Source organism: Sorex araneus, chromosome X (genome assembly GCF_027595985.1).
Source record: "Sorex araneus isolate mSorAra2 chromosome X, mSorAra2.pri, whole genome shotgun sequence".
NCBI classification, from domain to species: domain Eukaryota; kingdom Metazoa; phylum Chordata; class Mammalia; order Eulipotyphla; family Soricidae; genus Sorex; species Sorex araneus.
In genome coordinates this window covers 109,288,049-109,315,747 of record NC_073313.1, presented here as the reverse complement: position 1 = coordinate 109,315,747, position 27,699 = coordinate 109,288,049, and the positions used below count along the sequence as shown (strand labels likewise).

Here is a 27,699-nt window from a genome sequence, read left to right as displayed (position 1 = left end):
TCTTTTTTATTAATAGTTTATTTTTAATTAGTGAGTCAACGTGAGGGTACAGTTACAGATTTATACATTTTTGTGCTCATGTTTCCCCCATACAAAGTTCGATAACCCATCCCTTCACCAGTGCCCATTCTCCACCACCAGTAAACCCAACATCCCTCCCACCCTCCCCAGTCCTGTCTCCCCCCACCCCACACTGCCACTATGGCAGGGTATTCCCTTTTGTTCTCTCTCTTTCTCTGATTAGGTGTTGTGGTTTGCAATAAAGGTGTTGAGTGGCCATTGTGTTCAGTCTCTAGTCTATATTCGGCCCGCACCACCCTTCCCCCACATGACCTCCGACCACATTTTACTTGGTGTTCCCTTCTCTGAGTTGCCCAGAATGAGAAACCAGCCTTTAAGCCATGGAGACAACTTCCTGGTACTTATTTCTACTATCCTTGGGTGTTAGTATTATAGTCTATTATTCTATATTCCACAGATGAGTGCAATCTTTCTATGTGTGTCTCTCTCTTTCTGACTCATTTCACTCAGCATGATACTTTCCATGCTTATCCACTTATATGCAAACATCATGACCTCATTTTTTCTAACAGCTGCATAGTATTCCATTGTATAGATGTACCAGAGTTTCTTCAACCAGTCTTCTGTTCTGGGGCACTCTGGTTTTTTCCAAATTCTGGCTATTGTAAACAGTGTTGCGATGAACATATAAGTGCAGATGTCATTTCAACTATACTTTTTGGCTTTTCTGGGATATATTCCCAGCAGTGGTATTGCTGGGTCAAATGGGAGCTCAACCTCTAGTTTTTTGAGAATCGTCCATATTGTTTTCTAAAAGGGCTGAACTAGCTGGCATTCCCACCAGCAGTGTAGAAGGGTCCCTTTCTCCCCACATCCTCTCCAACAGTGGGTTGCTTTTGTTCTTTTGGATGTGTGCTAGTCTCTGTGGTGTGAGGTGGTATCTCATGGTTGTTTTGATCTGCATATCTCTTATGATTAGTGATGTAGAGCACTTTTTCATGTGCCTTTTGGCCATTCGTATCTCTTCCTTGGTAAAGTTTCTGTTCATTTCTTCGCCCCATTTTTTGATGGGGTTGGATGTTTTCTTCTTGTAGAGTTCAACCAGTGCTTTATATACCATTGATATCAACCCCTTATCTGATGGGTATTGTGTAAATATCCTTTCCCATTCTGTAGATTGTCTTTGTATTCTGGTCACTGTATCTTTTTCAGTGCAGAAGCTTTTTAGTTTAATGTAGTCCCATTTGTTGATCTCTGTTTTTACTAGATTGCTTAGTTCCGTGTCATCTTTGAAGATACCTTTATCTTCAATATCGTGGAGGGTTTTGCCGACCTTGTCTTCAATGTACCTTATGGTTTGTGGTCTGATGTTGAGGTCTTTAATCCATTTTGATCTGACTTTTTTGCATGGTGTCAGATCCAGTTATAAGTCCATTTATTTGCATGGGTCACTATTTCTTTTGAAGTGCAGAAGCTTCTTAGTTTGATGTAGTCCCATTTGTTTATGTTTACTTCCACTTGCATGGTCAGTGCTGTTTAATCCTTAAAGATGCTTTTAGCTTCAATGTCATGGAGAGTTCTGCCTACAGTTTCTTCTATGAACCTTATAGATTCATGTCTGATATTGAGGTCTTTAATCCACTTTGATCTGACTTTTGTGCCTGGCATTAGACAGAGGTCAGAGTTCAGTTTTTTGCAGGTAGCTCCCAGTTTTTCCAGCACCATTTGTTGAAGAGGGTTTCCTTGTTCCACTTTGCAGTTCTTGTTCTTTTGTAAAAGATTAAGTGGCCATATATTTGGGGGTCTGTGACAGAATATTCAACTCTGTTCCATTGGTCTGCAGGTCTGTTTTTTCCCAATACTATGCTGTTTTAATTACTTCTGCTTTGTAGTAGAGTTTGAAGTTGGGGAAGGTGACGCCACCCACCTATTTTTTCCCCAAGGATTGCTTTAGCCATTTGTGGGGGGTCATTGTTCAATATAAATTTGAGGAGTGTTTTGTCTATTTCTTTGAAAAATGTCATGGGTATCCTGATAGGGACTGCATTAAATTTGCATAGTGCTTTGGGCAGTATTGCCATTTTGATCTTGTCAAAAACAGTTGTTTATTGTATCCCTGTTACTTGTGTAAATCTGAATTATTTATTATGTTCTTGATTTTGAAGATGGGGTATTTTATTGTACATGTTTGTGTCTCTCACACAATTCCTTTGTCATAGTAAGTGCTTAATGAATGAATATTAGTAAATTGATCTTTCAATGATTTTCTTTTGTAATCTTGAAAGTCTCATAGATATATACAAACAAGACCTTACTTCCTGAGATAACATTACTTTCTGTCACTGTCACTGTCATCTTGTTGCTCATGCATTTGCTCAAGCAGGCACCAGTAACATTTCCATGTGAGACTTTTTACTCTTTTTGGCATATTGAATATGTCATGGGTAGCTTGCCAGGCTCTGCCGTGTGGGCTAGATACTCTCAGTAGCTTTCTGGGCTCTCGGAGAGGGATGAAGGAATCAAACCCGGGTTGGCCCCGGGTCAGCCACGTGCAAGGCAAATGCCCTACCCGCTGTGCTTTCTGTACAATTAATAAAATAAAGAATCCCTTGGCAGCAGGCATTTAAGATAACTGCCAGGATCTGTAAGGTGTGGATGGAGAATCTAATAAAGCTTATATTGAGCCACAGCTGAATTTTCCATTTATCGCTAATAGACTCAAACTACTTCCACACAGTGATCGTTGTCTCCATTTCCCATTTGTACTTTGCCATTTAAGCCACTGGGCTAAAAATACAACCAATTGTTCACACTAATGCACTACCAAACTAGATTTTCCTCCTCTCCCCAAAGCCTAACATTTTATAAATGGAGAACCGTGAGTTACTGGTTCAATGTTCTTATGAGCTGGTTTTATTGATTTTACTCTGGCAGTTGATTAATTTCAAAGGCAGGTGTCAGAATTTTGTATCCTCTTCAGTGACTTAAACTCACAAGGGTGATTCATACAAAAGCTGATGTCAACAAGATCCTTACTCGCTAAGGATGCTGTAAGTGATATCGGGTATAATAGTGATATTATCTGGTGAAAGAGCACATGTCTTGTTTGAAGCCTTGGATTCAATCCCTGGGAGCACACAAACATGCACACACACAGTAATGATTGTTATTTTTACCACTTCAATTGCCACCTCATAGTGGAGATTTTATCTCAAAAAACTAATTTGCAAGCTTTATAAGTCAAGGGTTGTCTTTTTGCAATGTTAACCACTCTCAATAAATGCAGGAATAAATTTTATTTGGGAATTACTTATTCTTTGTTTATAATTTTTATTTATATTTTTATTAAAGCACCTTGAATTACAAATTTCTTCACAGTTGGGTTTTTGACAACTATACAATATTTTATATGAAGTTTCATCACTAATCCTGCCACCAGTGCCAACTTCCCTCCACCAGTGTTCCCAATTTCCCTCTTATATCTTCCCACCATCTTCCAGCCTGTATCTTGACAGGCATCTTTTACATTTAGTTATTGAAGTTCGGGTCTCCTGGTTTCAGTGTTGTTGACTCTGTGCTTTGGATATTTAGTTCATTCATTTCTTAACACCACCAATGTACCTGAATCCTCTTGGCCCTGCCCCAATGCAGGGCCCATCCACCGGTTCTCCAGTTCCTTCTCCTCCTTATGCTTTAAAGACAAAAGGTAACCTAGGAATGCCCACTTAGATGATTTCATTTCCTCGTCCAGTTATTCTTAATACCACATAAAGTAATTTATCCTGTGGTTGTCCTTCTTCCAGCTTACTTCATTTAACATTATGTCTTCCAGTTCCATCCACGTTGCAGCAAATTGCATGATTTCATCAAGTCTTATAGTTGCATAGCATTCTGTTATGTATGCATACCACATCTCTATGATCCACTGATCAATTGTTGAACATCTAGGTTTGATTCCAAACACTAGCTATTATGCAGAGTGCTGCAGTGAATAATGGTATGCACTATCCCTTTTTTAAAAATTTTTTATTGAGTCACCATGTGGAAAGTTACAAAGTTTTCAGGTTTAAGTCTCAGTTATACAATGCTCAAACACCCATCCCTTCACCAGTGCACATATTCCACCACTAAGTATCACAGTATAGCTCCACCCCATCCCCCACACCCCTAGCCCCCCGCACATTCCTAGCTCCTCCACCCCTAGCCCCCCATTGCCTGTGTAACTGATAAATTTCACTTTCACTTTGATTGCATTCAATATTTCAACAAAACTCACTATTATTGTTTGGAGAGTCTCCCCCCTAAAGTCAGACCTACTGAAAAGGAAGCATTTGACAATTTGTTTTTCATTGCTGAGAATGAAGAGGTATGAGGTTGAGTGACCGCACTTAGCGGCCTCATGGTTTTGGGTTTCTGTATTTTAGCATTTTAGCAACTAATTCCAGAGAAATATCTGCCAGAAGTTGCATGACTGCAAACTTGCACTTCTCAATTATATTATATTCCACATATGAGTGCCATCTTTCTATGTCTCTCTGATTCATTTCACTCAGCATGATACTTTCCATGTTGATCCATTTATATGCAAATTTCATGACTTCATGTTTTCTGACAGCTACATAGTATTCCATTGTGTAGATGTATCAGAGTTTCTTTAACCAGTCATCTGTTTTGGGGCACTCTGTTTTTTTCCAGATTCTGGCTATTATAAACAGTGCTGCAATGAACATAGAATTACAGATGCCATCTCTACTATACCTTTTTGCCTCTCCGGGATATATTCCCAGGAGTGGTATTGCTGGGTCAAATGGAAGCTCAATTTCTAATTTTTTGATAATCGTCTATATTGTTTTCCAAAAGGTCTGAATCAGTCGGCATTATCACCAGCAGTGAAGGAGAGTCCCTTTCTCCCCACATCCACGCCAACACTGGTTGCTTTTGTTTTTTTAGGATGTGTGCCAGTCTCTGTGGTGTGAGATGATATCTCATGGTTATTTTGATCTGCATCTCCCTGATGATTAGTGATGTTGAACATTTTCTCATGTGCCTCTGAGCCATTCGGATTTCTTCTTTGGGAAATTTTCTGTTCATTTCATCACCCCATTTTTTGATCGGGTTGGCAGTTTTCTTCTTGTGGAGTTCAACCAGTGCATTGTATATCCTTGATATCAACCCTTTATCGGATGGGTACTGCATAAATATCCTTTCCCATTCTGTAGATTGTCTTTGTACTTTGGTCACTGTTTCTCTTGAGGTGCAGAAGCTTCTTAGTTTGAGATAGTCCCATTTATTTATCTCTGTTTTCACTTGCTTGGCCAGTGGTGTGTCAGCCTTGAAGATACCAGTGTCTTCAATGTCGTGGAGGGTTTTGTCGACCTTGTCTTCAATGTACCTTAGGGATTCTGTTCTGATGTTGAGGTCTTTAATCCATTTTGATCTGACTTTTGTACATGGTGATAGGTGGAGGTCTAAGCCCATTTTTTTGCATGTAGCTGTCCAGTTTTGCCAGCACAATTTATTAGACATGCTTTCCTTGCTCCACTTCACATTTCTTGCTCCCTTATCAAAGATTAGATGGTCATATATTTGTGGGGATGTGTCAGAGTATTCAACCCTTTTCCATTGGTCTGCCGATCTGCCTTTGTTCCAGTACCAAGCTGTTTTAATGACTACCGCTTTGTAGTAGAGTTGGAAGTTGGGGAGGTTGATTCCTCCCATTTTCTTTTTCCCAAGAATTGCTTTAGCTATTCGTGGGAGCTTATTGTTCCATATGAATTTCAGGAGCGCTGCTCCATTTCTTTCAAGAATGACAAGGGTATCCCTATAGGGATCGCATTGAATTTGTACAATGCTTTGGGGAGAATTGCCATTTTGACAATATTAATTCTTCCAATCCATGAGCAGGGGATATTTTTCCATTTCCTCGTGTCTTCTTTTATTTCCTGAAGTAGCGTTTTGTAGTTTTCATTATACAAGTCCTTTACCTCCTTAGTTAAGCTGATTCCGAGGTATTTGATTTTTTTGAGGCACTATTGTGAATGGGATTGCTTTTATCAAGTTGCTTTCTTCTCTCTCACTATTTGCATGTAAGAAAGCCATGGACTTTCGGGTATTTATTTTATAGCCTGCAACTTTACTATATGAGTCTATTGTTTCTAGGAGTTTCTTGATAGAGGTTTTAGGGTTTTCTAAGTATAATATCATATCATCAGCGAATAGGATGCACTATCCTTTTGAATGGAAGCTTTTCTGTCCTGAGGGTAGATACCCAAAAGTATACTTGCTGGGTCCTATGGTAATTCAATTTTAAGTTAACTTAGACCCCCCCACTGTTTTTCACAGAAGATTAACCAAACAATAATACCACCAGCAGTGGATGGGAGTTCCTTTTTCATCGCATCCCCACCAACACAAGCTGTTTTCATTATTTTTGATATGTACCATTCTCAGTCGTGTGAGATGGTATCCATTGTCTTCTTGATTTGACTTTCCCTAATAATAGGTGATGTAAACATTTTTTTCATGTGCCTTTGGCCCTCTGTTCATATTCCTCAGAGAAGCACTTCTTCATTTCCTCTCCCCATTTTTGATTAGGGTTTTGGATTTTTTTGTTGCTGATCTTTGTGTAGCAACACTTTATTTGATGTGTTGACAACAAAATATTTTTTCTATTCAGTTAGCTCTCTTTTAGTTTGATAGCTTGTGTTTCCTATGACATGCAGGAAATAGTTGATGTAGTCATATTTGTTTATCTTTATTCTATTGCCTTTGCCAGCAGCATTGTATCATTGAAGAAAACTCTCAGGTCCAGATCTTGGAGAATTATATCTATATTTTATAGATTCTAGTATAATATCAAGGTCTTTGATCCACTTTGAATTGACTTTTGTAAGTTGTGACATACAGATCCAGTTTTAATTTCTACATGTGGTTATCCAGTTTTGCCAGCAACATATGTTGAAGAGTCTGTCTTTACTCCTTTTATACTCTCACAACCTTTGTTAAGTATTAGCTTACCTTATTTGTGGGGTTTACCTTTGAATATTCTATTCTGAGTCCTTGGTCAGACGCCCTATCCTTATTCCAATGCTGTGCTGTTTTGATCACCATGCTTTGTAGTATAGTTTCAAATTAGGTAATGAGATTTTTTTAGTATGATTTTGCCTACTTGGGGTCTTTTGTGATTCCATACAAACTTTATTCTGGAGTGTTCTAAATACTTGAAGAACATTGTCTAAATTTGTGTAGGAAATGAACTGAATCTATATTATAGTTTAGGTAAGAAGGTCATTTTGGCGATATTGATTCTTCTAATCCAAGATCATGAAATACTTTTCAATTTTCTAAAAACTTCTATTTCTTTAAGTGTTTTGAAGTTTTCATTCTATAGATCTCTCACCTCTTTTATTCCATTGGTTCCTAGGTACTTGCCTTTTGCAGACACTATTTTAAAGGGGATAGATGCTTTGATATTTTTCTCCTCTGATTCATTATTTGTCTGTAAGAATGTGATAAGTTTCTAAGGATTATTGTTTTTTATCCAGCCACTTTTCTGTATTGATTTACTGCTTTTGAAAGCTTTTTGTAGACTCTTTGGCTCTTCTGTATATATCATGTCATCTCCAGATAGACATAATTTGACTTCTTTTTCAATTTTGATGTCTTTGATTTTGTTTTCTTGCCTGATTGCTGTTGCTATGGCATCTAACACAATGTTGAATAAGAGATGCAACAGTGGAATTGCTTATCTTCTACCTAATCTCAATACAGATGCTTTACCTTTTTCACCGTTAAAAATAATATGTATTATGTGCTTGTTATAGATAAACTTTACTATCTTGTGAAAGGTTCGTTCCACTCCTATTTTGTTGAGGGTTTTTTTTTTATCATAAATGGATGTTGAATCTTGTCAAAAGCATTCTCTGGAGTGATTTATATGATCATATTATTTTTATCTTTTTAATCTTTTCTTTTACTGAAGTGGTGTACTATGTTAATTGATTTTCATATATTGAATTATCCTTAAATCCCTAGATAAATTCCATTTGATCATGGTTTATGAGTTTTTTCATTTGGTTTGTCAAGATTTTGTTGAGAATTCTGCTTTTAATGCTCATGAAGGAGATTAGTCTGAAGTTTTCTTTTATTATAAATGTCTCTGTCTGCTTTCAATGTAAAGTTAGTTAATAGAAGTTATTAGGAAGGATTCTAGTTTCTTTGATATTTTGAAACAGCCTAAGAATCAATAACAGTAAGTCTTCTCTGAAGGTTTGGTAGAACTCACCAATAAACTAGTCTTGACAAGAACCTTTGTTTGGGGGATATTCTTGATTCCTTTCTTGTAATTGCCCGTTTAGGCTTTCTATTTCCTCTTAGTTCAGTTTTGAGAGAGTACATGTTTCTAGGAATCTATCTTTTCTTCTAGGTTCTCCAACTTAACTGAGTAGAGTTGTTTATAGTAAGCTCTCATGATGTCTTTGATTTCTGAGGCTTCTGCAATTTCTCCCCTTTCATTTCTGATCCTCTTCATTTGAGGACTTTTTCTCCCCTCGTGATTTAAGCCAAAAATTTATATCTTATTTATTCTTTTGAAGAATAAGTTTCTGGTTTCATTGATTTTTTGGTATTGCTTTCCTGGCTTCTATATCACTTCTATATCACTGATTGCTGCTTTTATTTTTTATTTCCTCCCTTCTGCTGACATTTGAATTCATTTGTTGTTGGTTCTCCAGATGGTTAATATGTGCATTTAGATTGATGAGTTTATCTTTTTCTTCTTTCATAATGTAGGGTTATAATGCTGTGATTTTTCCTCTAAGTATGACTTTTATGTGTCCCACAGATTTTGATAACCTATTTCATTATTATCATTAGAATCAAGGAATTTTTATATCTTTCTTGATTCCGTCCTTGATCCAGATGTTATTTAGTAATGTGTTGTTCAGTCTTTCAGGTATTAGCATTTCTCCACATCTTCTTTTTATAATTCATTTCTATCTCTGCAGCATTGTGGTCTGATAGAATACTTGGCATGGGTTTGATGCCTGACAATATATATATAAGTTTTTCTTATGTCCTAAAATGTGATTTATCCTGTAAAATATTTAGTGTGCACTAGAGAAGTATATGTATTTGCTTTTATGAGGCTTAAAGGCACTGTAAATGTGCGGTAGTCCCAGCTCTTCCAGTTCTTCATTTAGAATGCCTTTACTAACATTCTTTCTAGTTGATCTGCCCAGTGGTGACAGTGGATTGTTAAAGTCCCTCACTACTATTGTATTTACATCCATACATTTCTTTATGTTTATGAGCAAGAATCTTATAAACTTTGCTGATCCTACATTTGGTGAATAAATGTTAAAGTCAGTATTTCTTGATCTATTGTTTCCTTAACCAATAAGTACTGTTCATTCTTATCTATAATAACTTTCTTTAGATTGAATGCTGTTTGGGCTGATAAAAGTAACTATGATTCTCCCTGTTTTTTCCCTGTTTACTGTTGGCTTGCATGATTGTTTTCCATCCTTTTACTCTGAGACTGTGTCTATCCTGTGATTTTTAGATGTGTTCCTGTAAGCAGCAAATGGATGGATTTTGTTTCCGATCCTTTCTGCCACTATGTCTTTTGATGGGAGAGTTCAGTCCATTGACATTCACGAAATTATTGATATAAAGGTCTGTGCTACCCATTTTTCTGTGTGGGAGTGTTGCTTCTGCAGTTGGCTGTTAGTTTCTGAAAATGGTTTTTCAGTATTTCATTCAGGACCAGTTTAGTTATAGCAAATGCTGTCAGCTCTTATTTGTCTGAGTTTGTTTTTATCCTTGCCTCCCATCAAAATGAGATTTTTGCAGGGTAGTGGACTCTAGGTTTTTCAGTGAGCAATTTGAAATATCATTCCACTATTTTCTTTCTTGTATCATTTCATATGTGAGATATACTGTGATTCTAATGTTGTTTCCCTTTTATTTAAAGTTTATCTTTAGAAACTTTAAGTTGTCTATATCTTTGGATTTTACCATTTTGGTTACTATATCTTTTAATTCTGTTTGAGTTTATTTTTCTTGATACTCTTTGGGCCTTTTGAATCCGAAGACAAGTCTCCCTCCAAAGAGTCAGGGAAGTTCTCAGCTATGACGTCTCACCAATTATTCTTCCCCTTTCCCAATTTTCTTTCCACTCCTTCAGGTATTTCTATAATATGGAGATTGTTCCTCCTGCTTTTAAAAATAAAGTACCTTATATTATCTTCCATTCTGGTGCTTCTCTTTTTCGTTTGCCAGTTCCTTGTCAATGTTGGCTTGTACTTTGTCTTCAAGTTCATTATGTGGTTCTCTACCTGTGTAATTCTGCTGCTATCGCTTGCTATTTGGTTCTTTAGTTCCTTCAGTTCATTTTGTATGGTATCTTTCATTATTTGTATAGCTTATTCTTTTAGGTTGTTCAAATTAAGTTATTGCTTAATTTCACAGATCAGTGCTTGCTTAATTTTGATTGCAAATTAGTGAGTGTTGATTTCAGGTCCTCCTCAACCAGGCAGGAGAGATTTAATGAGATTGAGGATTTGCACGGCTTTCTATCTCTGTCTGCCATAGCAGTTGGGTTCCTTAGTTTCCACATTGTGCTTTGAGTTTTATGTGGGATAATTTTGGAGGTTTAGATTCCCAGTTACTTAATAACTGATCAGTTCGGTTGTTACATCGGAAGGCTACTGATAATACCGCTGTTGTTCAGATTATTTCCTTTACGATGTAATGCTATTAGAGAATGACATTGGAGGGTTTGAACTAGTCACTCTGTTTAACTGGCTGAAATATATGATTATATCAGGTCAGTGAAGTATTTTTGTTGCATCCACTGGCTTCAATATGAAGTGTGTTCAGTAATAATCTTGCATAGACACTTTAGTGTCTGAGTGGTTTTGGGTTCGGAGACTTAGAGCTGATGTCAGATGTTGCAACTCCCTGAACTAGGGGTTGGGGTCGGTGAGAAAGAAACCCTCAGGGTCTCATAACCGAGGTTTTCCATCTGGGCCCTGGCCATTATAAGGAGAGGGTGGGTGCTGTCGCAATTGCCAGAAGCTCACACGTGGAACCCACTCTCCTTCCTCATTCTCCTTTCCCCTTTTTTCCATGCCAACCTTCTGTAATGAATACTCATTTATAATTAGTGAATACTTCACTTGTCCATAGGTTAAATATCCATAAACATGTTTTCAATCAGTAAAATGTCTAATGCATAATAGGTATTGATTAGGACAAGTGCAGACTCTATCATTTAGGTTTTTTATGCCTTTGAAATAAAGGTTTTAAGAGGGCATGTCCTCTCAAGGCAATTAATTATTGTGCCCTGAGTTGAATGAGAACACCTGGATGCTAGCCTCAACTCTGCTATTATTCAGCTGTGTAACCTTGGACAACATTCATTCTCTGTACCTCAAATTCCTCATTTTTAAAATGAAAAGCATTCTATTTTCCCAACCACATAACAAAGTACTGGCTATCGTGTTTCAGTATCCAATACATTTTGGAAAAAAACTGGGTATCCCACATGCACAATGTGAATTTTTCTACATTTGGGAGCCAATAAAGTGTGGGATGGGATCACACAAGAAATCTGATGCTTAACAGCTGGATTGAAGAATAAATTGTTTGAAGCTACTCACACCACTGCGAGTTTGTAGAAGCATGAAGGACTTTGCCTTTCTTAGAAGTGCCCCAGAGGAGAGGTTATCCAAAGGCTTTTCCCAAACTCTGGGTGGGGGCAAAAGGAGGGGGTGTCATTATATTAGCAACCACCAGAACAATCTGTGAAGGCTTTGTTTTCCTACAATAGGCTAACTTGGCATGCCACCCTTAAAACTAAATGCTTTTGCGCATTTGGTTTCTTCTTGAGAAGAAATTTCCACAGATAACTCCAAAATGAATGTTCTGGTCACTTTTGGGGGAAGTGTTGCTGTTTGAAGCATTTACTAAATTCTGTTTGGGGCTAATTGTTGGTTTGGATTTTTCATTTCATTTTTAACTAATTTGGTTATTTAAGATTTCCTTTAAAATCATTCATTTCTTCTAAATTTCCAAACTAACACAGATGAGCATTAAAACCACAATGCTGCAGAGATACACATTAAATTCAGAATTTATAATCATTACTCCTTTCCTTTTTCTAAATTTGTGTAGTTGTGCTCCGTTCAAAATCTTTGAATGGTCTGTCAGCACTGTGATATTTCTTGTTCCTACTTTCCTGCCTTTGTGTATTCTTAAGAACCATCCTTCTTAATTTTTTTGCTTTTCAGTTAGCCTTGGTCAAGTTCTCACTATACACAGTCTATAATGAAATATGGGGATATATGTAAAGGGAGGAATAAACTAGGTGTTCACATTTAAAAATACAGTGACCTAATGGAAGAACTAGGTGAGTGCCTATGAAAATAAATACAGGTCTTTAAGCAAGTGTCAGATCCTAGAGCCCACTAGTGGAAGGATGCCAAGTATAAAGCTCCCCTTATAAATGCCCTAAACTAATAGCAGTCATGGATAGAGGCATCCTCAAACATGAAGGCATAGAAGAGATCTTAAAGGTCATGGAGGTCACAGGAGTAAAAATTTAGAAGTAAAAATTTAGAAGCCCATAATGAATCAACAAATTTATTAAGCAAAAGTTTATTATATCTGTGGGAGGCTATAGCAGGGTACAAGACCACGTGGCCTCTGTAATCAGACCTGCTATTAGGACAATATGCAGAATACTTATCGATTTAATAGTGTCACTGAACCAGTCACTTGGATATTATAATCAGGAATTCCAAAGGCACTGCTGATACCATTTTTCCTAGCACTCATGCCACTAAATCAATAATCTCTTTCAATGTATCTCACTCCATCAGGATGTGATCTCCATGAAGTTCTGATCATATTTCTCTCTTCAGTGCCTGAATAATACATAGGTGCATTATATTATTGCGTGGTTAGAAGCCTCTGCTTTTCAGTTAGTTTAGGTAGTCATCAGTCAATTAGTATCTGCTTTTGTCTGAACTCATCACTTTACATTTTAGAAACTCAGTTTTCACATGTGTAAAAGATGTTGAAAATAATATCCACTCCTAGGATAGTTTTGTGAGAGTAAAATTTAGTAACTGATTTGGAAGTACTCAGTTCAGTGCTCGTTATTGTATGTGCATTCACTTAAAGGTAGCTCTATTTGTCAATATGTGATTGTGGAATGAATGGACGAGGAAAAAGTAGGCTGAAGAATGGTGTTGGCCTATCTGATGAGGTCAGAACTTTCCAGCCTCCCTCCCTTTTCCTGGCACGTGTTGGATGATTGGGGGACTGAGACAATGGGATAATCTTTAAGCATCTCTCTTTGTTTAAGTCTTACAGTGATCTTGGCTGGGAGAATAGTGATTGAATATACCCTGGGTGGGGGTGATGTTATTCATATAAATATTTTTCGATTGCAACATATTGCCCTTTGCAACCAGCAAGCTGTTGTTAGTTTGTGAGCACTATGCCTTTAGAAATCCATTTTGGCAGCTTGAATGGATAGCTTAAAACAATTAGAAGCTTTGAACATTTTTAAGCCAAGAATTGGAATAAGAATTTTTTTACTCTATAGTTTCTCCTGGGAATTCCCTGATGTGTTGGAATAATTATCAGATGTAGTTTGAAAAGCTGAGAAGTGAGGAGACTTTAGAGAACTGCATATTTTCCCAGAGACCGTTACTTCTTTGTGCAGAAAGGTGTCTGGTAAAAAGCAGCAGTGCAGATGGCATTGAAGTGCAGAAAGTATCCTGGAGCCTGATTCCTATGTGGACCTCTTAAGTTTTTGTGGGCAGCACAGTTTTCTCCTCTTGATTCTCCAGAGGGGAATAGTATTCTGCACCATGGCAGTTAATAGGTACATTTTAAAGCAGAATTTTAGTTTCTTTAATTCCAAAGTGCAATAACTGGTGTCCTTTCTCTCAAAATTCATGAAAGTGAGAGTATCTTCCATCTTTCAATCAACTCCCTGGACAGCAAATCTTTATGTTTCTAGGACTCTCTGACTCTTTATTTTCTTGATGTTATTCTTGATGTAAAGGGGAAAGATCGCCACAAATGAAACATGGAAAGACAATGATGAACAATTTGTCTTTACTTAATCAGGGCCCTGGTACAGAATCTGAGCTTGGGATTAAAAAGAAAAGATCCCTAAGAGCTGAAGCAATAGCACAGTGGGTAGGGTGTTTGCCTTGCATGCGGTTGACCTGGGTTCGATTCCCAGCTTCCCATAATGGTCCACTGAGCACTGCCAGGAGTAATTCCTGAGTTCATGAGCTGGAAGTAACCCCTATGCATCCCCACATGTGACCCAAAAAGCAAAAAAAAATCCCTAGGGGCTAGGGAGTATTATCCAGATAGAAAAGTTTTTTTTACCACTGCTTATATGTCATACATTTCATTGTCACAAAAGCATCAAAAACCAATCCAGTGTGTGTGTTTTCTCCATAGGTAACCTGTCTCCATGATTTCTTTGGTGATGATGATGTGTTTATTGCCTGTGGTCCTGAAAAATTTCGCTATGCTCAGGATGACTTTTCTCTGGATGAAAATGGTAAGTACATCCTCTGTGTTTTAAAGATACATTGTTCCCTCATCTCCTTAAGATTTCTGTGGATTCCTCTGGCCTGAAGAAGATATGTGGTTGGTCCCTCGAAGACAAATATCAAATCTTCTTTATATTTAGATACATGAGTACCTAAGTAAATGGTTCATTGTATGGTCCCAGTTGATCAGTGTCCAAAATCACTAACATTTACTATATAAATATATAAATAAAACTACACCCCAGTAATTACCATGTTTTCGAACCCCCTCTCATCATATAGTCTAACAGACACAATCATACCACAGGAAGGACCACTTGTAGTCAGAACTTGAATATTGTATGCATATGTTTTTCCAGTCAACATACTCCAGCAATCAGCGTTGTTTGATGGTTCCATTTTAGAAATATTTTCCTCTATATTCTTAATCTTAAACCTGTTCCCTTTTCCCCCACTTTCTAGCTTGTTGCTCCACTCCCCTGCTTTATAATGCAACATTCCATATGGTTATTAATCTCAGGAAGAAGGGGAGTATCCCCATATCTCACTCTGCTTGAGTCCAAGGTTCAGGTGTAAGTTAATGATGATATAGTGCAAATTGTAACAGGTGTAGGAAATCATTCTGCTGGAAAAATGCATTGGAAACATATTTCCCATTTATGAGAAATCAAATGTCCAGAAAAAAGCAAGTTATACCAATAAAGACTTTATGGACAACTAGAAGTGACAAGAATCCTGAAAGAGCGCATTTCTATTCTCTTCTCTTTGAGAGTATGGAAATAACCATAAAACGTTTCAACAAATCCCAGTAAATGTCCTATTTTATGTACTCTCTACATGTTCAGCTTTAAGTACTGATCACCAAAGTTTTCAAACAATTCAAAAAGGAAAGCAAACAGAAATGAACATTGTGTTGGGTGCAGTTTCCATAATAATTTAATTTACCAGAAATAATTCTCTAACTTTTCTGGGGAACTGATATTTCACTGTGTCTTTAAGTAGGAGGTGACCCTCAGGTTTGCAAAATAAGAGACAACTCTTGCATATCTGGTTTCCCTTTGAACAGTAAAACATTCCCTTGGGGTAAATACAATGAAATAAGCACTAGAAATAAGCACTCAAGAAACTTTGCTGTGAGTTTTTGTTCTACTATTTTCTTCCCTAAGCAAGAGGTTTAAATGCATCATTCTCATCCGCAAAATGAAAGTAGTAGTCTTCCTAATATGCAGAATTAGCTCTTAAAGTGACCCTAGTAAGAATGCTGAGTGACCTGCTTAGGAAAGGTGCTTGGAATGTGACAGACTCGGGTCAGTCAAGTAGCAGGAATACTGAGCAAAGTTTCCTACACACCCAGGAGTTTTCTAAAATTCTGAATCACAGAATCACTACAGGCCCATTTATCCATTAAATCAATATAGTAAATTGTGCTAATGTTTACTGAGACTGAAAATAACTACAAATAATTCATAGTGAAAGTGGTGGGAATGCTTATTCATGCAAAATGCTATGATACCCCTAATAATTCCTATCACAACATGTGGCATATAATGAATAATAAATGGTAACTCCTTCCTTACTTAAAATCATTTCATCCGTGTGACTGCAAAAAACCTCTGAGCTGTCAATCTCTTCTCTAAGGAAATTAATTTAACATTATGTTAACAGGTGCTATTCTGAGACATAGTTGTCCACAAATGATTAAGTTGACTATTTAATTACCTACTCAACCTGCTTTTCAACTTCTTTACTTGTTTTCATAATCCAGGGATTTAAACACCTGGCTTAGTCCAGGTGACTTTTGAAAATTTCTCCCATGCCTTCTTCTGCAGAGTCATCAGTCTCACACACAATGAGGACCACCTTGGAGTACTGAGTCAATATTGCTTTGGCTTGTGGTGGTTATGCCAGTTTCCAGAGTCTGATAACGTACTAGGCCTCATTTTTCCCTTGGCTCTACTATGTTATTTGTGTCTTTTTATACCAGAATGCCGAGTCATGAAGGGGAACCCATCAGCTGCAGCCGGCCCAAAGGCATCCCCAACACCTCAGAAGAGTTCAGCTAAGAGCCCTGGCCCCATGCGCCGGAGCAAGTCTCCAGCTGACTCAGGTAACGACCAAGACGGTGAGTGCTCTTCTCCTAACTGTGCATGCTGATTTTATGGAGGCTGATACTCTATGCATGCTGAAGAATGAATTCCTCATGAACATCATTGTGTCTCCATGATAGAAAATACATGAATTCATAGACAAAATAGTCAAACTTTTTTGGAGTCATGGAAACACGGTCACGTCCCAGACTCAAGTGAATGCAACCATAAATCTGACTCCTTTTGCCATGACTGCTCTTTCGTCTTCATTGTCATCATCTTTAGCATCACCTAGTAAAAGCAGAGTTAATTAAATAACTAATCCAAACGTAAATGTGAAATAGAAAATCAAATTAGGAAGCAACAATGTGAAAAAATAACACCTAAGCAGAAGAGACTGTACTAATGTTATAATATACAGTGCTGACTGTGAAAGTGGCCTACTTGAGTTTGATCCTCACCAACACCACAGATAGCCAGGAGTGATTCCTGAGCACACACCCAGGAAACCCTGAGCACCACTGTGTATAGCCCCAACCTGCCAATACAGATAATACCTGAAAATGTCCTTGTACTTGAAATATTTTAACTTCTAGTTTGACTTTAAACTACTTCTAAGTCAAAATGATAAATTACATCACCCTCACAGTAAACAGGAAAAGTATAGGTTACATTTTAAGATAAAAATATTTGTCATACAGAATTTTATAGGTGAATGGCAGTGATCTAATAGTATGTTCTATGGATCACTCCCGACCCAACCATGAACCATTTAACTGTATGTAACAAGATTAGTGGCTGTGCCAAATATAAATTACCTATGCCCAAGTAAGTAATTTACTTCAGTTGTCTTTTTCATAGCATGATTTTTGGTGGAAGCAGGAGATGTTGGTTTGCCTTATGATATATGTTCTTGCTTCTGAAGTTTGAGTGGCACTGATCTGTAAGATAATGAGTGACTCAAGTCCACTTTGAGAAACTCACTTGACTCATGCACAGACAATTTGAGTTCTTTGTGGTAAGGAAATCACATGATTCAAAGACCACATTTCTCCTCCAAGGACTCAGAGTGTAGCATAACTCTTTAGCCTGAGAACCTTTAGGTTGACAGCACAAACACGTTCTCTCTTTCCTCCAATTCTGAGGCAGCTTGGAAAACACTATTGGCTTTGAATTCTTTTGGCCTAAATAATCATCCTGTCTAGCTTGCCGCACATTCCTTGGAATAAGCTTCTCACCAGAAATCTCTTCAGTTTTCAGTTACAGAGGAAGAAATTAAACTATCAAAAGAAAACCCTCAAGCTTTTTATACATCAATGTCTTTTCACACCCTGTTAGCCAATACCTGTAATGACATCTCTCCAACCACTTTACTTTGCTTGAAAACTCCTATTTATATTTGAAGACCATGAATAGAAATAATTGTTTTATTATATACAATACCACAGTATGTTATTTGTACCTCTGTAGTATTAGTCACCGTGCTGTGTTTTAATTATGTGTTTACTTGTGTACTGCCCTAAATTCTGAGCCTTACACAGCCAAGGTGTCATGTTCATTTTTGTATCCTCAGTGCCAAGCACAGTGCCTAAATTCTAATAGATGCCCAAATACTATTTGTCATTTTAAAAATACATAAGAGACATACATAATATATTTCACACATCATGTTTATAGATTTAGATAAAGTTTATTGAAGAAATAAAAATATATGTCTTTGTTCATATGATTATTAATTGTACAGAGCAGCATGTAAATCAATCTAAAACAAACTCATATGCAGCAACTACAAAGACCTAGGTTTTGGCACTTGGGTTCAAAATGAAATTGTTGGTAAGGATTCCAAGCAAAGCTTTACAAAGCAGCAAATTTTATAACTTGGTACAAATGTATAAAGTTGAGTATTAATCATTAAGCTTATTATGGTTCAAAATTACCATTTTTTCTAGGTTCTTAACTGTATAGTTTATCCCTTTCTGGGGAGCAAATACTCCAAACCTTCGTCACTAAAGAAACATATAGGGAGCCATAGTGATAGTACAGTGGGTAGGACACTTATGGTAGCCACATAAGGACCACTGAGTCCATCAGAAGTGATCCCTGAATGCAGAGTCAGGATTAAGCCCTGAGCACTACCATGGATAGTCCTCCCACAGAAAACCCCCAAGAAAAACATTTAGGGTTGAAGAGATAACTCAGTGAACTGGACCATATGCTTTGCATGCCAGAGGCCTGGGTGAAATCTCCCCCAACCATTACTGGGAATGCCCCCACCAAGTACTGATCTGAGATGATCCAGGTGTATCCCTGAACACCACTAAAATAAAATCGTTTTATTTTAATAAAATAAAATTTGACTCAATAAAATTATTTTGCAGTTCTGTGGATTCGGAATTGTGAAGTGGCTAAGTTGTTGGTTCACTGTAGCTCAGGAGGTTGCATTTACTTGTAGTCAAGGTATTTGAAGGGGATGCCGTCACCTAATGACTCAGCTGGGACTGTGGGGTTCACACACAAGATGGCTGTTAGAAAGTCTGAGTGAGTGAAGAGAGTGAAGAAAGAAAATATAGTGTCTTTTATGATCCAGTGTCCAAAACCACACATTTGTGTCACCTCTGTTTTAGTCTATTAGGAACATCACTAAACAAATCCAGCTGTCAAGGAAAACAATTTGCTCTACATCTAGAATGGTGCCGTATACAGGAATTCGTGGATCTATTTTAAACCAACACTTAAACCACTGCTTAGAAATCCTAAGGTGGCAGAAATTTTAAATAAACTTCTTTGCATACTGTATCCAATTTGGTTACCCAGTATACGTGAACACAAACTACCTATAATTATACAGCTTAAATATACGGCAAAACATAATCTCCAACATGCTATTTACAGACTTTCCTTCCTATACAACAGCCATTTCAGTGATTCCAAGATTAGAGACATAGCAGTAACACAGCAGGATACAATTGTGGTTATTTGTCAAATTGAAAGGACTTACAATAGATCCAACCCAGACTCAGACAGACAAGAACAGCTACCGCTGCTTCACAACTCTCTTACCATTGGAAAGGAATGAAGATGTATTTATTTATTTATTTTGTATTGTAAAATTTATTTTTTATTGTGGTAGCACTGATATAGCGGTACATTGTCACACTTTTTTTTTTTAATTGAATCACCATGAGAACAGTTACAAAGCTTTCCAGTCTAAGTCTTGGTCATACAATGATCAAACACCCATCCCCTCACCAGTGCACACCCTCCACTACCAAGAACCCCAGTATACCCCCATCCCACCCCTCTCCCCACCTATGTGTCAGATGATTTCCACCTTACTCTGTCTCTTCTCTGATCACATTCAATATTTTGACAAAAGATCCACCATTATTATTGGAATTTTCCTCAGTCAGACCTGACAAAAGGCATCATTAGATAATTTGTTTTATATTGCTGATATGAAAAGCACTTTGGATCCTGATATTTTAGTAATAAGTCTGGAGGGATTTCTGCCAAAAGCCGGTGGGCTCCTAGATTGGTTTGTGTACCTCTGGGATCATGGCCATTCAGGAGCCAGGAGCCATTTGTGGGCAGCAACTCGGGGCCTCGTCGAGGCGGGGAGAGGGACTGGTTCCACCCCCCCATCTCATGAGGCCCCACGTGTCACATCACTGCAGTCTCATACCTGGCTGTCCAATAGGCTCTGAAAAGGTGGCAGCCACCCATGATGATGTATTTATTTATTTTTTTGGGGGGCTGCTTACATGTCTTTTATTTTTTATTATTATTTTTAAATTTTTTTATTGAATCAACATAAGGAAAGTTACAAAGTTTTCAGGTTTAAGTCTCAGTTATACAATGCTCGAACATCCATCCCTTCACCAGTGCACATATTCCACCACCAAGAATCCCAGTATAGCTCCACTCCGCACCCCCAAACCCCTAGCCCCCCCATGCCCCTAGCCTTCCCCACCCTTAGCCCCCCCTTGCCTGTGTAACTAATAAATTTCACTTTACTTTCACTTTGATTGCATTCAATATTTCAACAAAACTCACTATTATTGTTTGGAGAGTCTCCCCCCTAAAGTCAGACCTACTGAAAAGGAAGCATTTGACAATTTGTTTTTCATTGCTGAGAATGAAGAGGTATGAGGTCGAGTGACCGCACTTAGCGACCTCACGGTTTTGGGTTTCTGTATTTTAGTATTTTAGTAACTAAGTCCAGAGAGATATTTGCCAGAAGTTGCATCATTGCCAACTTGTACTTCTCAGTTACATTATATTCCACATATGAGTGCAATCTTTCTATGTCTGTCTCTTTCTTTCTGACTCATTTCACTCAACATGATACTTTCCATGTTGATCCATTTATATGCAAATTTCATAACTTCATGTTTTCTGACGGCTACATAGTATTCCATTGTGTAGATGTACCAGAGTTTCTTTAGCCAATCATCTGTTTTGGGGCACTCTGGTTTTTTCCAGATTCTGGCTATTGTAAACAGTGCTGCAATGACCATAGAAATACAGATGTCATCTCTACTATACCTTTTTGCCTCTCTGGGATATATTCCCAGGAGTGGTATTGCTGGGTCAGATGGAAGCTCAATTTCTAATTTTTTGAGAATCGTCCATATTGTTTTCCAAAAGGGCTGAATCAGTCGGCATTACCACCAGCAATGAAGAAGAGTCCCTTTCTCCCTGCATCCACGCCAACACTAGTTGTTTTTGTTTTTTGGGATGTGGGCCAGTCTCTGTGGTGTGAGATGATATCTCATTGTTGTTTTGATCTGCATCTCCCTGATGATTAGTGATGTTGAACATTTTCTCATGTGCCTCTGAGCCATTCGGATTTCTTCTTTGGGAAATTTTCTGTTCATTTCATCACCCCATTTTTTGATCGGGTTGGCAGTTTTCTTCTTGTGGAGTTCAACTAGTGCATTGTATATCCTTGTTATCAACCCTTTATCGGATGGGTACTGCATAAATATCCTTTCCCATTCTGTAGATTGTCTTTGTACTTTGGTACTGTTTCTCTTGAGGTGCAGAAGCTTCTTAGTTAGAGATAGTCCCATTTATTTATCTCTGTTTTCACTTGCTTGGCCAGTGGTGTGTCAGCTTTGAAGATACCTTTGGCTTCAATGAAGTGGAGGGTTTTTCCGACCTTGTCCATGAAGATATATTTATACACATAAGATAAAGAGAGTAACCAATTTGAGGAGAAGAGGGAGGCAGAGATCAGAATTCTGAACAATCTTGGAAAGCCCATCTGCACCACTTTGTACCTTCCCAATTTTGTGTATTAGAATGAATCCTTACTTCTCCAAGATTTGGTTTCCATTCTGTTTGAAACAGAATTTGCAATTCTATAGGTAAAAATAACTTTCCATTGTTATTAGCTATTTCAATTCACAGAAAACTATAACTTTCTCAGTATCAGATATTCAGAATACAAAATTCAATTTTTCCATCAGCATGAACTTCTTACAGACATTAATTAAGAAAAATACTATCCTCAAAAATGAAAAAATAATTATTTAAGTGTCAATATTTGTATTTATTATGCAAGTTAATATACATTTAATCAAAGGAAAATAACATTAAGTGGATTTGAAATTTGTTTTTTATTTTAGGACTCAGTAATGTCATTCTGTTTCCATCCTCTGTTAATTTCTCTTAGGTCTGAAACTTGTGGAGAGATTCACATTCTTTCATTCAACTTAAATAACTAAAAATTGTGGAAGATAAACCATTTCCAGGGAATTTTAACTACCTTCCTTTGAAGGCAAAGGAAAGCCAAAAATATTCCTTTTTAACAGAAAGTCAAACCAAATGAAATATTGGTTCAGTTAAGATTCAGCTAAAAGAATGTTTTGATATTTTAGTTCACTAGAAAATATATAGGTTTGATTCTGCCTTGAAAAATATATATATGTATATTCTAACATATATATTTCTAACATATATATGTAGTCCAGTTCATTTTCAGTTAATATTTGGTTTCAGTTTGGCTTGAGGTTTAGTAAATTGATCTCTTTGGTCTGTAATTTGCTTCATAACTTTATTCCATATTTCTTAATCCTTAATGTGTCTCTTTCCTGTTCTGCCCATAAATAAATCAAAATCTTTCTATTTTATTATTTTCAAGTCTATCTTGCCAATAATGAGTATGTCCCAAATGGAATGTCTGTTACTGAGCCCGAAACTTTAGTTAGAGAAAGGATTTAGTTGTCTATATAATATTGCTGTTAGGAGAGAATTCTTTTTTTTTTTTTGCAGGACAAGCACTTTATTTATTTTTTTTATTTATTTATTTTTAGTTAGTGAATCACCGTGAGGGTACAGTTACAGATTTATACATTTTTCTGCTCATGTTTCCCCCATACAAAGTTTGAGAACCCATCACTTCACCAGTGCCCATTCTCCACCACCCGTAAACCCAGCATCCCTCCCACCTTCCCTAATCCCATCTCCCCCCACCCCACCCTGCCACTTTGGCAGGGCATTTCCTTTTGTTCTCTCTCTCTCATTAGGTGTTGTGGTTCGCAATAGAGGTGTTGAGTGGCCACTGTGTTCAGTCTCTAGACCACATTCAGCCCGCATCACCCTTCCCCCGCATGACCTCCGACCAACCGCATTATACTTGGTGATCCCTTCTCTGAGTTGCCCTCTCCCCAGAATGTGAGGCCTGCTTCCAAGCCATGGAGTCAACCTCCTGGTACTTATTTCTACTATTCTTCTATTCTTGGGTGTTAGTCTTGTTAGGAGAGAATTCTTACTGGGCAGAACTGACGGACTCTCAGGATCCAAGTTTCATTTACTATGTTTGTCTTTAAAGTCCTCCGAGGGGCTACAGTATACAGATAAAATTGGGCCCAGAAGTCTATGGGATATTTGAAAAGATGGTCACATTTTGGGTTACTAAAGACTTGTTATTTTGTTTTTTATTTTATTTTATATTTTCTGCTTTTTGGGTCACACCTGGCGATGCACAGGGGTTACTCCTGGTTCTGCACTCAGGAATTGCCCCCTGGCAGTGCTCAGGGGACCAAATGGGATGCTGGGAATTGAACCCGGGTCCCGTATGCAAGGCAAAAGCTCTACCTGCTGTGCTATTGCTCCAGCCCCAGGACTTGTTATTTTGATAGGCAAAAGGCAAACCTGGATTTGAAACTAAGGGAGACTGTGATTGTTTCCTTTTTGGTCATTAATGTGTTAATTTTCTTTTTTTTATAGCTACCACTAGTTGAATTGAATTAACTTGAACCAAAAGAACAAAGTAGCTAGTTGCTGGGAAGGAATGTTTTTGAAATCCTCCAAGGAAGCTAATTATTCTCCCTGGTAGGCAGAGACTATTGTAATGTGATAATTAGTTTGCTATTCTTCAACAGTAAGTCATTGTTATAGCAACCTAGAATATCCCACCCCAATTCCCTTGACCTATGTACACCCATTTCTAAAAAGTCAAAATGTGTTTGTTTCCAAGCACGAAAGAATGGATTCTTTACCACAATATACAGTCTTTGAAAGGGCAGTTTCAGGGACAAAAAAGTGTGTGTGTGTGTGTGTGTGTGTGTGTGTGTGTGTTCATTGGAGAATTGTACCCCAGAGTCCTTCTTTTCTGAACCAAAGACTCTGCTGTGGGTTGCAACCAGAGAGTGACCAATTCTTCTCACCTTCCTGAATTTATCTTTCTAGAACAGTTCTAAAAGAAATATATATTTTTTCTCAGAAATATGAGCCCTCTATGTAGTTTAGCAGTCACAGTTAAAAGTTAAAAGAAATATAGGCCTGAGCGACAGCACAGGGTTTATGGCGCTTGCCTTTATTTGACCTACCCCCAGTTCAATTTGGGGCCCATCTATAGTCCTCTAAGTACCATCAAGAGTGATCCATGAGTGCAGAGCCAGGAGTAAGCCCTGAATAACTCTGGTTACACAGAAAAGGTTAAAGAGATAGGCCAGGATTATAGCACAATGGTAGAACACATGTTTTGCATCTATGAAGTCCTGGGTTACATCCTTTGGCACCAATCAAAAGTATTCTTAAAACATGTGAAACTAAAGAGACAGACATAGAATCACTGCACTTATTTGTGGAATACAAAGTAACATAATAGGAAACTAACACTTAAAGACTGTATAGATAAGTGCCAGGAGGATCCCACCACAGCTTAGAAACCGGCCTTACATGCTGGGGAGAAAGGCAGCTGGGATAGAGAAGGGACCACTAAGAAAATGATTGTTGGAGGGATTGTTCAGGATGGGAAATGTGTGCTAAAAGTAGACTATAGACCAAACATGATCGCCTTTTAGTACCTGTATTGCAAACCATAACACCCAAAATGAGAGAGAGCATAAGAAGGAATGTGCCTGCCACAGAGGCAGTGGGTGGGAAAGGGTGTAGGTGGCGGGAGGGATACTGGGAACATTGACGGTGAAAAATGAGCACTGGTGGAAAAATGGGTGCTCGATCATTGTATGACTGAAACATAATCATGAACGTCTATAAGTCTGTAACTGTATCTCATGGTGATTCAATGAAAAAAACATGTGAAAATAGTTTTAATTATCAGTTTACTCAATAAACCCAAATTATTTCCATTTCAGCATTGTTGATCAAAATTAATTTTTTGAAATTATCATTTAACTTTTCAAAGTTACCATGTATGAAAAATTTGATTGTTCTGGAGTCAAATCTAGTAGTGTTTGGGGGAATATTTCCTGCACAGTGCTCAGAGGTCATTCTTGGCGCTGTTCTGTGGACCATGTGGTTGTAAGAATAAAACTTGGTGCTTCTACATACAAAATATATCCCCAACACTCCGAGCCATCTCTTTGGCCCAATGTGAGAAAGTAAAATGGGATATTTTACAGTATTTACAGTATTTGAAATTTGGTTTCATTTCATCCTAACAGTATATCTCATTTATACTTTAAATGCTCAATAACACATGTGACTAGCTCTTACTGTGTTAGAGAGAATTTTTTTCTATTACATAAAGGAGTTTCAAGATGATATTATTGCATGAATTCAATGGTCTGCATTTTAGAAAATTATTCACAAATCTATTACCTTGGTTTGCAACTCATAAATAGCACCATAATTTAGGTTAGAAAAATAAAGTTGTCCAGTCTAAAAAGCCATTGAAGTAACATTGAATTAAAACATTATATTCAGCATTGATTTGACATCTGGTTATACTTTACCATAATTACCAACAGAAATATAGTTTTCATTTACCACCACCACGTTTGAACCTTTTATACATTTCATTCACCCACAACCCCTTCCCCTGTGGAATCTAGTCTCAATACATAAATGGATAAAGAAGATGTAGTTTATTTATCTCTGCATATCTATAAACAACATAATATTATTTAACTAGAAAAAAGATAAAATATTGCTAGTTGTAGCTATGAGAATGCAACAAGACCCTATGCTAAGTGGAATAAGTCTAGGTTTCTTTTTTCTTAATATCAGGAAGCTAAGACAAAAGAAAGTATAATAACATTTGGTCTTCCCAATGTCTCACTACAAACTCTTTAGTATCCAAGAGTCAGAGCCCATTTTTGTTGATTACAGATAGGATTCCTTCTGTCTTTAATGCAGAGGCTCCAGCCAGGCATATAGAAAGGCTTCTGTGTAATGTTCCTTCCTTCACTACTTCTTTTTTTTTCTTTTTGGGTCACACCTAGCGATGTGCAGGGGTTACTCCTGGCTCTGCACTCAGGAATTGCTCCTGGCAATTCTCAGGGGACCATATGGGATCCTGGTACTCAAACCCGGGTCGGCCATGTGGAAGGCAAATACCCTACCTGCTGTGCTATTGCTCCACCCCCTCCTTCACTACCTCTTCTGCTCTTTCCCAACCCCAGGCAAGGAATGTGGCAAAACAGTGATATGGGATGGTTTATCTCAGTGCAGCATAGAGCACATTCATGAGTTATTAGACACCTCTCTTTCTGTACTCAGTCCTATAGGTTCTGTCAGCTCCCCTACTAGCACTCCAAGGAGAAGTGGTATTGCTGGCAAACGTGTAGAAAGAAAAAAAGCTTCCCTTGTTTCCCCGCAACCCCCACTCCGATTCTTTCTAAAACCATAGTTCATGTCTAGTTGAAGTGTGAGATGTTCCCTATTTAGATCTTCCCTACCTTCCATATAAGGTAACTTTTTATTGCTGTTGGAGAGTTGTCTAGGAAATAATAGAAGCACACAGTTTATGGTGGCTAGTGACCTACATGGGTCATGAGAAGTGGCATTGAGACAACTCCTTATAATAGTGGTTCTAGCAACCTCCACAGCCTAAGACTTATGTTTGAACACAATTGAATTTCCTACAGTTTGGTGGCATACCTAGCAATGCTAGATGCAATGAGGAAAAGAAATGATAATACAAATTCCCTGTCCCTAAGAAACTTATGATTTATTTGTAAACCAGTTACATGTAAATATAATAGATGTGAATTTACAAATGCTATGGAGTTCTTAATGTGTAGTAAAAACTGTCCTAATAAATTTGCATTTTATTTAATCTTTATAACAACCTTATGAAGCAAATACTATTATTTCCATTTTCTGATAAAGTTGAGCTATATGAAAGTTAACTAAATACCCCAGATTAAGCAGCTAGTAAAGTACAGAGTTGAGATTTAACTTAGGCAAGACAGCTCTATAGTCCACAGTTTAACCACAGTAGCTATATAGTAGTTAATGGTAATAGTTACTTAAAAGTCAAATAAATAACAATTAAGAGCAATAAATCCTATTGTAAATTTAAAATGCATGGGGAAAAGAACTCATCAGGTTCTAGAATGCTAAGAGATATATTCCTGGAAAAACTGGGACTTGGAGGAAGATAAAACTTCAATTGATATGGAAATGGAAATTTCCTGCATGTAGGATAACAGTAAAAAAGTCACAGAAGTGGTAATGAACATAGCACATAGGTCTATATGGAGGAAGCTGTTAAATCTACCTCTCCAGACCCAAACTTGTCTAAATGTCAA

General features: G+C 37.5%; 1 protein-coding gene across 2 annotated transcripts in view; it reads left to right on the top strand.

Moving 5' to 3' along the window:
* Positions 1 to 27,699, top strand: part of DCX (doublecortin) — a 152,190-nt gene that overhangs the window by 92,860 nt on the left and 31,631 nt on the right. Inside the window, exons 4-5 of one of the 2 annotated variants that reach the window (XM_004606297.2) lie at positions 14,512 to 14,614; positions 16,591 to 16,713. In XM_004606297.2, the coding sequence (XP_004606354.1) occupies positions 14,512 to 14,614; positions 16,591 to 16,713 (226 nt within the window). Of the gene's footprint in view, positions 1 to 14,511; positions 14,615 to 16,590; positions 16,729 to 27,699 lie in introns of both variants that reach the window. The other variant, XM_004606296.2, reaches the window with a different exon arrangement.